Source organism: Bufo gargarizans, chromosome 7 (assembly GCF_014858855.1).
Source record: "Bufo gargarizans isolate SCDJY-AF-19 chromosome 7, ASM1485885v1, whole genome shotgun sequence".
NCBI lineage: Eukaryota > Metazoa > Chordata > Amphibia > Anura > Bufonidae > Bufo > Bufo gargarizans.
This window is the reverse complement of record NC_058086.1, coordinates 81,993,134-82,006,708: the sequence shown is the minus strand read 5'-3', so window position 1 is coordinate 82,006,708 and position 13,575 is coordinate 81,993,134. Positions and strand designations below refer to the sequence as shown.

The 13,575-nt window shown below is 42.6% G+C and overlaps 1 protein-coding gene across 4 annotated transcripts in view; it reads right to left on the bottom strand.

Annotated features, from left to right (window-relative positions):
• L3MBTL2 (L3MBTL histone methyl-lysine binding protein 2) overlaps positions 1–13,575 on the bottom strand; it is a 517,603-nt gene that overhangs the window by 487,393 nt on the left and 16,635 nt on the right. For all 4 annotated transcript variants that reach the window (XM_044301290.1, XM_044301288.1, XM_044301291.1 and 1 more), the window contains exon 3: positions 2,093–2,226. In XM_044301290.1, the coding sequence (XP_044157225.1) occupies positions 2,093–2,226 (134 nt within the window). The remainder of the gene's footprint in view (positions 1–2,092; positions 2,227–13,575) is intronic.

Below are 13,575 nucleotides of genomic sequence, written 5' to 3'. Positions count from 1 at the left end.
ATATGCAGCAACAGCCCCCAAAACTTCATAATGTCTGCTGCATTTACAGGGGTCCAACCTAGGGGTCTAGCATATGAGGATGTTGGGTTTTGAGAAATAAACTGCTGGGCGTACAAATTTGTTTGGGTCCCGATAAAATTTATGAGATCGTCAGAGAAATAGATTTTGAAAAAATCTATTTCTGTGAAGCCCGTGCAGTCAATCTGGATTCCAGAGTTTCCCATAAACTCTGGAATTTGGGGCTCATAATCCTCAGTTGGTGTGGACCATAGGGGATCACTGGGGGGGGAGGCTACTTCATCTCTCCTGGGGCGTCTCCTTGAGGGTCCCTCATCACCGAATGACGATGATGATGAAGGAGTTGAGGAGTAGAGGAATGTGGCATCCTCTTCTCCCTCACTTGCAGACTCAGTTTCAGAGGCAAGGATGGCATATGCCTCTTCAGCGGAGTACATTCTCTGGGATGAATTGGACATTTTTATTTTTATTGGTGTATGTAAAGTGAAAAGTGGCAGGGGGGTGTCTGTAGTGATTTTACACGTGAGGGGACTTGTAATGAATGAATTAAAATAAAATTTATGATAAAGAAAAAAAGAAAGAAAAAAAGAGAAAAAGATAATTGAAAGAATTAGATAAAAATGTTGAAAAAAAGGCTCCAAAAAAAAAAGTATATACACATATATATATATATATAAATAATATAAAAAAGGCAGCAAACCTGAGCAGACGCAGTCAGTAATTGACAGTACTGACCGGTGCTCAGCAGGTGGAGGACCCAAAAATCTAAAATACTACTAACTAAAAGTGACATATATTTATATAGCTAGCTGGCACCAAAAAACACAAGTGCTGACCAGCACTTGCCAGTTACAGCTCGCACACTGAAAAAGTGGTGAAGAGCCCCCCCCCCCCCACACAAAAAAAGCCAACAAAAAGCCCAAAAATGCCCCAAAAAAGAGGTGGGTGAAGGGGGAGGGGTGGGGAGAGGGAATAGGGATCTTAAACAGCTGTAGATGAGCCAAAGATCACTACAGCTGTTCCAGATGTTGTTCTTTTTCTTCTTCTCAAAACTCTGAATAAAAAGCAGTGATTTATGTGGTAGTATCACAAGTCCCAGGCGACAACAAGCAGCACAGAAGGGCACAGGTCCCACCTGCAAGCAGTCACTAAGCTAGAATGGCTGCCTGCAGAGAGGCACCAACGGTTCTTTCTGCTGCATAGCGCTGCCTTTGGCAGGAGAGTTGATCCAGCCAATCGCAGCGCTGAGAGGGGATATTAGTGTCTGATGTCCCCTCCCTTACCTTGGAGGTGACATGGGCTGATGTAATCAGCCCCAATCACCTCCGTCCCAGCCACCAGCAGCACTACAGATTGGCTAATACTTGTATAGCGCAGCCACAGGCTGGAGCGTTGCTCCAGTCAATCGCAGCGCTGGGAAGGGACACCTGTGTCTGGTGTCCCCTCCCTGACCTAGGAGGAGACATGGGCTGATGTCATCAGCCCCCTACCACCTCTAGCTGAGCCCCCCTGCAGCTCCATTCATTGCCAGCGCTGCGATGGGCTGGTCTTCACTAGCCAGCCAATCGCAGCGATCGGGACTGCAGGGGGGAAGGGGGGCGGAAAAACTTCTCCTCACCTTCATCTGAGATGGCTGACTGCCGATTAGTGCAGTCAGCTTACTCCGGTCACCGCGGCGAGTTATCCATGACGTACTATTACGTCACGATGCGGTAAGTCACCAACGTCATGTGCCGGGTAGCGGTTAATGGGCAAGATCAAAATAACCGATACCAGATGTTTTGGCCAGCTATCAGCAGCTGGCACCCACTGTGATCCACACGCATAGCTGGGTCTAACTGTATGCTCATTTTCTGTAAGATACCACTAAAATGAATATAGATTTACAAACAGGAAAGGGTGTGACCACTCTAAACAATACTCCTTAGGGGTCAGCAGAATTCATAAGGACAATAATAAAAGCAGCAACCATGGTCATTTTTAACATGATGTAAAATAAATATTGCCAACAGATGGAGTCTTCCTTTATGGTTTGTTATTAACAACATAAAATAAAACAAACATTCACATCTACCTGTAACCGGGCAAGAACACTGGATTTCTTAGAGTTAGATGAATAGCTCCGCGAACAGGAGACACTGCAGAATCTTTTGGTCTTGGAGAAGAAGGCGTCACGTGTGCCAACTATTCCACACATTTCACAGATTGCTAGGGTTGAGGGAATAAAAAAAAGTTTCAATAGGTTTATGACATTTATACATTTTTTTACATGACAGCACTAGCAACTTTTCTAGGAGAAAAGCAGACAGCAAAAATAGAATTAGTTCTTACCAGTAACTTGGTTCTCCACTCATCAGTGTTTTAAAATGAGCCATATGCACCATAGTACACATCAACAGGAAAGGACATAAGTGTGCTGTTGTGAATTATTCCTGGAAACCAAGTGATCAGTAAGAATTCGATTTTTCCAGTTATCCTCTATGACAGCACCACAGGAGAACACCAAATAACCACCTTGGGAGGGGGGACAATAGCTTGAAGTACTTTCAAAAGGAGTGGTTCTCAGAGGACTTAAAAGGGTTGTCTCAGAGGGCGGAGTCTAGCAGCTGAGCCAGATGCACACAGCTCCATGAGCTCCGCTGCAGGCCTAGACAGAGCAGTCTTTTATAAGTATCTATCATAGCGAATATGGGCAAAGCAACTAAAGACAGGGGTAAAGCCAACCCTGGGCGACCGAAACCCACTTCCTGCCAAAGCAATATGGACAGGTTTGGGAGGAAATCTGGACTACAAGATGAAACAAAGATGGCGCCGCCCCGTCACATTGCGCAGTTATACGGAAGAAGCTGACTCGGACAGCGACAGGCAGAGCAAGCAGAATGATATTGCGGCAGAGGCTGACTAGACTTTATCCAGAGCTTTTATAAAAGGGCTGCTTTTCACGGCAATAGAACCCTTACGGCGGAATCATAAAGAAATAAAACAAGAAAAGTGCCACCTGGACTCAGGTGTGGACGTGCTGGAAACCTCTCATGTCGCTACAACGGACTTTGATGACCAGGTATCCCACAAACTGGAGCACACTCAGGCACATCTTAATTATTAATATTCTTTGGTCGAAGACTAGGATCGAGGCAGGGGCAACAATCTCAGGCTTAAGGGAGTCCCCGAAACCATAGGCCCAGAAGCCCCGAGCTCCATGATTTCCCAGTTCTTTAAGCAGAATGTTGCTTCCAATTTTCCTGTGGACCAGCATCTCAAATTGGCACAGTGGTGGAGATCGATCAGCAGTGGTGGTGTACCAAGATTTATTACTTATGACTCTTAAGAAGAGGAGACATCTGAAACCCCTGTTGGATGTTCTGCAGAAGCAGCAGCTGACTTATAAATGGCTTCACCCATTTGGCCGCCTGATTAATACTCGCAATCTAGTGATTCAAGCTTAAGCGGATTTACATCGAGTCTACGATGTCCTGAACATCTCAGTTCTGGATATTCCTGATTGTGCCCAGCTCAAAATGTTGAATCTCTTCCTCCTCTGTCGGAGGTAGATTCCTAGCAGACTGTCTCGGCAAAACCTCAAAGACCAAAGAAGTTACCAGACACCCTGGCTTCCAGAAGAAGTCCGGAAGACATTGAGTGACTTGGCTGGTGAGATGATTGGAAGTATTTTTTGTACTATTCTCCTTTTTTGATCCAACTTCCCAAATAGCTCAGTTACCTTTTGGCCATTATAGATTTTTGATCTGCCGATTTTTGTTCTCGGTTTTGTATTTTGGCATGCCCTACCATGATAGCCTTCCTGGGTTACTGGGCCACTTTCTATGGAACTCCCTCCTGTGTATTATGGGGTTTCTTGTTTTCCTACATTGGACTCTTCTGCTAACCCATTCTAAATGTCATAGTAGGAAACTTATTGGCTCAGATCTACTTAATATTAACCTTGTTTTTTTACTTTTTCCCCTTTCCTGTTCTCACCTCCCCCTTTTCAATTGGGCATCACCTCAGTAGTGGCTCTGTAGAAAACCTCTGCATACTATATTTACCCCAACTGCTAATTTGCAGGAATATACGTTTAATGTCAGGGGGCTAAATGCTCCAGCTAAAAGGAGTTAAAGCTGTCATGTCTTCCGTGTCAACCATGTACAGAGGGTGTCTCAATTACTGTATAATCAATGGTTCCATAACCCCTCTCCCCGTTCAGCGATGAAAGGGGTTAGTCTAGCCTTTGCTCACCACGCTACTATGGTTGATTTAGTAGGTAGATACTTTTTTAAGGGCAGTATAAGTCCTCAGATGTTTCCATTTGGGAATTTATATGCGCCAAATTCTGCACAAGCACATTGGCTTACACCGGCCTTCTGGGCAACGCTGTCTGATACAGCTAAATCAAAAATACCCCTTTAATGTCCTTGTGCCAAGGTAATGATGTACCTTCTCTTACAAGTCTTGTGACACACCCATTATCTTGCCTTTCTACATTCTATTTGTACCATGTTTTGTTTAACCACCTCAGCTCCCCTAGCTTAAACCCTCTTAATGACCAGACCACTTTTTACAATTCTGCACTACACTACTTTCACTGTTTATTGCTCGGTCATACAACTTACCACCCAAATGAATTTTACCTCCTTTTCTTCTCACTAATAGAGCTTTCATTTGGTGGTATTTCATTGCTGCTGACATTTTTACATTTTTTTATATTAATTCAAATTGACCAAAATCTTTGCAAAAAAAATCAAATTTTTCGCTCTCTGTTGTAATTTTTTTTAAATAAAACTACATTTCTATATAAATTTTTCTCAAAATTTATTTTTCTGCATGTCTTTGATAAAAAAGAGATGCAAAAAGTATATATTTTTTGGTTTGGGTAAAAGTTATAGTGTTTACAAACTATGGTGCAAAAATGTGAATTTACGCACTTCGACTTTCTGAGCACCTGTCATGTTTCCTGAGGTTCTACAATGCCCAGACAGTAGAAACACCCCACAAATGACCCCTTTTCGGAAAGTAGGCACCCTAGGGTATTCGCTGATGGGCATAGTGAGTTCATAGAAGTTTTTATTTTTTGTCACAAGTTAGCAAAAAATTATTATTATCATTTTTTTTTCTTACAAAGTCTCATATTCCACTAACTTGTGACAAAAAATAAAATTTTACATGAACTCACCATACCCCTCACGGTATACCTTGGGCTGTCTTCTTTCCAAAATGGGGTCACTTGTGGGGTATTTATACTGCCCTGGCATTTTAGGGGACCTAAAGCGTCAGAAGTAATTTGGAATCCAAATGCGTAAAAACAATGCCCTGTGAAATCGTAAAGATACTCATTGGAATTTGGGCCCCTTTGCGCACCTAGGCTGCAAAAAAGTGTCACACATGTGGTATAGCCGTACTCAGAACAAGTAGGGCAATGTGTTTTGGGGTGTATTTTTACATATACTCATACTGTGGGAGATAAATATCTCTGTAAAAGACAACTTTTCCCATTTTTTTATTTTCCCATTTTACAGAGATATTTTTCTCACCCAGCATGGGTACATGTAAAAATACACCCGAAAACACATTGCCCTACTTCTCCTGAGTACGGCAATACCACATGTGTGACACTTTTTTGCAGCCTAGGTGCGCAAAGGGGCCCAAATTCCAATGAGTACCTTTTAGGAGGGCATTTTTAGGCATTTGGATTCCAGACTTCTTCTCACGCTTTAGGGCCCCTAAAATGCCAGGGCAGCATAAATACCCCACATGTGTCCCCATTTTGGAAAGAAGACACTCCAAGGTATTCTGTGAGAGGCAAGGCGAGTTCATAGAAATTTTTTTTTTTTTTTTTTTTTGTGGCACAAGTTAGCAGAATATCTTTTTTTGTTTGTTTTTTCTCACAAAGTCTCCCTTTCCGCTAACTTGTGACAAAAAGTTCAATCTTTCACAGACTCACTATGCCCCTCAGTGAATACCTTGGGGTGTCTACTTTCCGAAATGGGGTCATTTGTGGGGTGTGTTTACTGTTCTGGCATTTTGGGCAGGGCTAAATTGTGAGCAACCCTGTAAAGCCTAAAGGTACTCGTTGGACTTTCGGCCCCTTTACACACCTAGGCTGCAAAAAAGTGTCAGACATGTGGTATCGCCGTACTCAGGAGAAGTAGGGCAATGTGTTTTGGGGTGTATTTTTACATATACCCATGCTGGCTGAGAGAAATATCTCTGTAAATTGACAACTTTGTATAAAAATATTTAAAAAGTTGTCATTTACAGAGATTTTTCTCACACACAGTATGGGTATATGTAAAAATACACCCCAAAACACATTGCCCTACTTCTCCTGAGTATAGCGATACCACATGTCTGACACATTTTTTGCAGCCTAGGTGCACAAAGGGGCCCAAATTCCAATGAGTACTTTTAGGATTTCACAGACAACAGAGAACAGTCCTCGCTAGACATCCCGTTTCGGAACACACTGCATTTTCAGGAGACGTACTGAAGTTGATAGATTGGAAGTCAAGTTTTGAAATGATCATTGAACATCATTGCTTCAGTCCAAGCAACGTAGTTCTTAAAGGTAACTTCTATAGAAAAGACGAAGAAGTCTACACGCAAGCTTGGGAAAACTTAAATGAAAGATATGGTCATCCTTTCTTAGTACAAAGAGCTTTTAGAGAGAACTTGAATAACTGGCCTAAAATAGGTCCTAAAGAACACTTCAGACTCCAAGAGTATGGTGACTTCATGCAAGCATGCAGCAATGCCATCCCACACGTTCAAGGACTGGAAAAAATGACATGCAAAAGCAACTAGCTTTGAAACCAACACAGCAGTTAAAGGTCCAGAAACCTATGAGAGCAAGTTCAAAGTCACTACTGGGATCAGTAGAGAGACAGAACCGACAAATCTTCAGACTACCTTCAAGAGTATGAAAATAAGACGGGATGTCCAGCTTTCCAAAAAAGACGTTGTTCTTTATTCCAAAATAACACAGGATAAAAGACAATCCAACACGGCAAGCAGGTCTACATGTTTCGGATGCTCTAATACTGATCCTTATTCATGACACATTGGTTGCTGAATGGCTACATACTTAAATAGCTGAACTTCCTAGCACTCACAGATGGTTTGGATTAGCAGGAGTGGACACACAAATTGGGTTCCGCCTACTATCCAAGTGCCATGTGAGTATAAGGGCAAAGACACATATAGAAATAAAAAGTTGGATATGTCAAAAAACACATAAACTGTTTTAAAAGTATATCTGAGCAAAGATCAGTAATGCAGGATTAAATCATGTTTGCGATTTAACCCTGCTGGGACCCGGGATCCCATACAAAAAATCCAGTAGGATTCCCTGTTAAAGAGCTTTCTCTTATAGTCACCACCTCTAGCAGGAGGATTAACCCTTTCTAGGGCCTGTACCTGAAAACCTGCGGTGTCTCCCTGATGAGAGACCGTGAAATGTAGACTGGCCGCTGAAACATTTCTTTCTTTGGTATGTGGGATGTCTGAGAGGTGTTTACAAATTCTGACTTTTAAACTATTGGTTGTACATCCAATATATTGCAGACTGCATATAGTGCAGGTAATGCAATACACCACATAGTTCGTGTTGCAATTTACATATTGTTTGTTATTAAAAGAATTATGAGTTGCTGTTGAGACAACTGCTGAACCTGTTTTAATGTAATTGCAGCACGTACAAATGCGGTGGCCGCATTTAAATGTGCCTTTGTGTCTCAACCAAGCACTTTTTTCTTTTTTACTGGTGTCACTGTCAGTGAAAAGACTTGGGCTAATTTTTTGCGCAATAGTCGGTGCGCGACGTGCAATGCATCTGACACCTGCTGAGCTGATGTCAGACCACTGTTCGTCACCATTTAGAACAGATAGGTGTTTAGTAACTATTGCGCAGATTTGTGAAAATTCCAAACTGTAGTTGGTGACGAAACAGGGAACATTTTTTGCGGCTGCATTAGTTTGTCTATTAATGCATGAAGGTAGGTCGGGTTGTGCTTTGTCCGGAAAAACAAGCCTGTCTCTGGGTCTATTTAATGTATTGGCCCTAGCTCGATCTAAAGTCCAAGGAGGGTACCTGCGCTCCGCAAGTCTCATGGCCACTATCTCCATCTCCATTTTTAATTTGTCATCTTTAGAACAATTTCTTTTGGCCCGAATAAATTCCCCTTTAGGGATATTACGGACCACATGTGGAGGATGGCAAGATGTGGCCATGAGAGTTGTATTACCTGACGTATCCTTGCGATAGGTACTAGAGTGGACTTGATGAGTCGCAGAGTCACCCTCCAAAGAGAGATCAAGAAAGGCAATGGTGGTGATGTCATGTGAAATGGTAAATTTTAGACAGCAATGGTTATTATTGAGAAAGGTCCCAAAAGATGGCACGGCCGCAGTATCGCCTGACCACACGAACAGCAGGTCATCGATATAACGACCGTACCATCTCAGGGAGCCGCTCCAAGGGTTATCTGCTGAAAATAAAAAGTGACATTCCCACCATGCCATATAAATGTTTGCCATGGAGGGCGAAAATTTCGCCCCCATGGAAACTCCTGTCAATTGCAAAAAATAACGTTGCGAGAACATAAAGACATTATGTTTTAGCAGAAAGAGCACAACCCGACAAACAAAATCCTGGAAGGTAGGGGAAAAGTCAGAATAGACATTCAAAAACCAAACTAAGGAAACCATAGCCAAATTGTGAGGGATGACCGTATATAGGGATGTAACATCCGCTGTGATCCAAGAGAAGTGCTGTTCCCATTTAAAATCATAAAATGCTTGCAGCACTGCTCTAGTATCCTGCAGATAGCCAGGTATGGATTGTACCAGCGGCTGGAGGATACTGTCCACCCAGGCGGACAATCTTTCCGTGAAGGAGCCTATGCCAGCGACTATGGGCCTCATGGCTGGAGGAAAACCTCCCTTATGGATTTTTGGTAGGGAATGGAAAATTGGAATCACTGGATGTTGGATAAATATATAGTCCAGTTGCTTTTGGTTAATGAAACCATGTTCCAAGCCATGAGTCAATAGTCGCAGCATCTCCTGTTGATAGCTGGGGGTGGGGTTGTGGTCGAGCTCAAGGTAGGTACTATTATCCTCTAACATAGCAAGGTTTTGCTTTTTATAAATGTAACTATCCAGGACCACCACAGCCCCACCCTTGTCCGCCTGTTTAATGACAATATCCTTCAGAAGCATCAGCTCTTTAAAGAGGACCTTTCACTCGTATACAAACTAAAAACTAACTATACCTGTGGGCAGAGCGGTGCCCAGGGGTCCCCCTGCACTTACTAGTATGCCTGGGCGCCGCTCCGTTCGCCCGGTATAAGCTCCGGTGTCTCAGCTCCGTCTGTTGTATTGGACTGATTTTTTTGTAGGAGGCGTGTCCCCTGCTGCAGCACTGGCCAATCGCAGCGCACAGCTCATAGCCAGTCTATGAGCTGTGTGCTGCGATTGGCCAGCACTGCAGCAAGGGACATGCCCCCTGCAAAAAATCAGTCCAACACAACAGACGGAGCTGAGACACCGGAGCCTATACTGGGCGAACGGAGCGGCACCCAGGCATACTAGTAAGTGCAGGGGGACCCCTGGGCGCGCTCTGCCCACAGGTATAGTTAGTTTTTAGTTTGTATACGAGTGAAAGGTCCTCTTTAAGAGCCCTATTTTCTTTATAAGACAAATTGTCACATTTCTGAGCAATATCCTGTGAGGACACTTTATCATTTAGGGTGACCAAGTCCCTTTCTACAAGTTCCTGGAAACGATCTAACACAGGAGACCGTGACTGCACAGGATAGAAGTCACGGTTAGATGTAACAAAATTATGTGCAGAATTATTTTCTTTTTCTTCATTCTGTAGGGGACGGCATTGTTGCATATAAGAAAGATTAGAAAGTTCCTCAAAAGAAAGAGCCGAGGTGCTGTGCGTGCCGGTTGAGTCATTTTCATGCGGTGTGGCCCCCCTGGGATCCTCACATTTGGATGGATCTGATTGATGAAAGTGTTTTTTCAGAGTAAGATTACGAGCCAGTCTATTGATGTCAAGAATAGTGTGGTACAGGTTGAAATGGTGAGTTGGAGAGAAAGAGAGACCTCTAGACAGAATATTTATTTGTGATTGACTTAGACAACGTGAAGATATGTTCACCACTTGGGATGTACTCACGGTCTCCTGGTGCGTGAAGGGTAGCGATTGGTTCCTGGCGTGCTTGCGCCCGGCCCTGCGTTTTTTGACTTCCTTGCTTGTGAAAAATCTGGTTCACAGGAAGCGTTGTGTGTGGCCTGCTGTATTTCGCCCACCCGAGCATTCGGGAGATCGGAGGCAGAATCGGATGACTCCGGATCTGTAGAGCTAAAGGCAACTCTGGGAGCTCTCGGTTTTTTGCCGCGATAATTTTTGCGCATAATTGAGCGCGGCGTGTTGGCCCTGTTTTCAGACCAATTGTACACTGTGTTACCTTTATAGTCTTGAAGATCGCGGGCAAATTTTCCTTGCTTGACTGTCATGAGGCTCTCTTCCATTTTATTAAGGTTATCTTGTAAACCAGCGTCCATTTCTTTGAAGATATCCAAGTGTGAGAAGGGTATGATTAACTCTTGCGTGGCCTTAATTTCTTCCCTTAGATTACAAAGGGCTTCTTCCTCATGTGACACTATCAGGCCCATAAGTTTGATGGAGCAATCAGATAAAATATCGTGCCATTGGGATACAAAGCCATCAGAATAGAGAGTGGTAGGTTTTTTACGTAATCTGAGTCCACGAGGAATCATATTTTTCTCAATATAACGTTGGAGCGAGGTTAAGTCCCACCAGGTTCGCATTTCTTTTATTAATAATTTCTCCAGGGAAGTCATCTGAACTTTAAGTTCTAAAGTATCCTGGGAATCCTTGTCTTTGCAAGCATGCAGCAATGCCATCCCACACGTTCAAGGACTGGAAAAAATGACATGCAAAAGCAACTAGCTTTGAAACCAACACAGCAGTTAAAGGTCCAGAAACCTATGAGAGCAAGTTCAAAGTCACTACTGGGATCAGTAGAGAGACAGAACCGACAAATCTTCAGACTACCTTCAAGAGTATGTTCTATGGAGAGAACCACTCCATACATAAGTACCAACAATTGAAGGAGATGTGCCCAGAAGAAAAGAAAAAATTTGCGCTGGATAACCAACTGTGTATTAGATGCCTAAGAAAAGGCCATATTACTAAGGAGTGTAAGAAAAAGGCCACATGCAGCGTTTGCAAAGGACGCCATCCTACCCAACTACATGAAGAACGTCCAAAGAAGGATAAATCCTCAATACCTAAAGATACTGAGGAAGAAAGAAAAGTATCGGTATTCTCTTGCAGAGTGAGGGAAGGAGAAAGCAATGGCACATCAATGGTTGTACCAGTGTGCATTTCAAATCCTAAAAGGAGTAACAAGAAGGTATATGCCTATGCACTACTGGATGCCCAGAGTGACGTCACCTTTATTGATCAAGAAATTACAAGTGGCTTCAGAACCAGTGAGGCTCAAACTCACCACAATGACGAGGAGAGACACATTAGTGAACATTCAAAGGGTCAAAGGACAGAGTTAGAGGACATTCAAACTGCACATTGGATCTACCTCCAGCTCATACAAAAGACAATATACCTCTAGATCGAGATCGCATACCTACCTGTGAAACAGGCAATAAATAGGAGCACCAATCTGTCATTGCTCATGAAATGTATCCGCTGAAGGAGTTTGGTTTTGGACTGTTGATAGGCTACGATTGTCCCGAAGCCTTGGTACCACGAAAGGTAAATCACAGGAGGAAAGGGTGAATCCAAACGCTGTTCAAACTGATCTAGGATGGGGTGTTGTTGGAGGAAAACAGCAGATCGCAAACTCAAAACAGGTGACAGGATTGTGTCATCGAATATCTGTCCAAGAGTTACCAACTGTAAGTCCAGCAAAAGTAATCAAGATCCTTGAATCAGACTTTACAGACATAAGTTCTAAAGAAAAGAGAGTGTATCTCAAGAAGACAAAGTTCGTACACACTCTAGAAGTATTCAGCAGAATCAACAATGTCATCTTGAAATGCGGCCATGTGTGATATTGAAAAGATGTTCCACCAGTTTCATGTGAAAAATGAAGATAGACTTCCTGAGGTTTCTATGGTGAGAGGATGGAGATACAGGTTTAGAGCCAGCAGAATACAGAATGAAAGTACACTTGCTTGGAGCAGCATCGTCTCCAGGTTGCGCCAATTATGGTATGAAGTACCGGGACAATCAGAATGAGCAGTAAATTTTTATAAGAAAAACTTTTATGTAGATGATGGTCTCATAAGTCTAGAGTCCCCAGAATCTGCAATCAAACTAGTTAAAGAAAGCCAGTTAATCAAACTAGTTAAAAGAAAGCCAAGAGTTATGCGCAAAAGGAAACCCGTGCCTACGTAAATTCATCTCAAATAACAGAGAGGTACTGGAATCTATCAGTGACTCTGAACGTGCAGCAACAATCAAGAATGTAGATCTCAATTATGATCATCCTCCAGTTCAGAACGTACTTGGATTGGGATGGAATATAGAGAACGACAAGTTCTTCTTTGAAGTATCTATTGAAGAGAAAGTTGCAACTAGACGAACCATTCTTTCCGCAGTGGCTTCTATATTTGATCCATTGGGATTCTTAGCCCCAGTAATCCTCAGAGCAAAATAAATACTACAAAAATTATGCAGACAGAAGTTGGCATGGGATGAGCCCATACCTGAAAATTTGAGGCCAAGGTGGGAGAGTTGGATAAGAGACTTGCAAAACTTGAGAATTTTGGATAACCAGATGTTTTGTACCCCATGATTTCAAAAAGTACAAGAAAATAGAACTTCATCATTTTTCAGATGCCAGTAGTTATGGTTATGGTCAGTGGTCCTACATCAGAGTCATAGGAGAAGAAAATATACACTTTGCCCTGGTTATGGGGAAGCCAGAGTTGCACCTACCAGTATTCAGACAATACCAAGAATTGAACTGACAGCTGCCTTAGTTTCAGCATCAGTAAGCAAGTTTCTGAGAGAAGATTTGGAATTGAAAATAGATGAAGAATATTTTTGGACAGACTCACAAGTTGTACTAGGATACATAAACAACAAAGCTTGAAGATTCCATATCTTTGTCGCCAACAGAGTTGAGAAAATTTGGGAAATAACAAATCCGGAACATTGGCATCACTTGACACAAAGCATAACCCAGCAGATCATGCTTCAAAAGGCCTGAATGTAAAATAATTAAAAAATTCAAACTGGTTCACATGCCCAGAGTTCCTTTGGGAAAAGGAAATCACGCCCAGTAAAGGTTACATAGAATTGTCTATGGGTGATCCAGAAGTAAAAGTTGTACAAACATTGAGCACTGATGCCAAGTGTCAAGATGACGTACTTGAAAGACTAGCCAGATGTTTAAAATGGAATACAGTCATAAACGTAGTAGCTCGAATTTAACGTTTGGCAAAGGGAATCAGAAAGAAGGAATTGTTGAATGTAGAAGAATGAAGGCTCATAAGACTCAT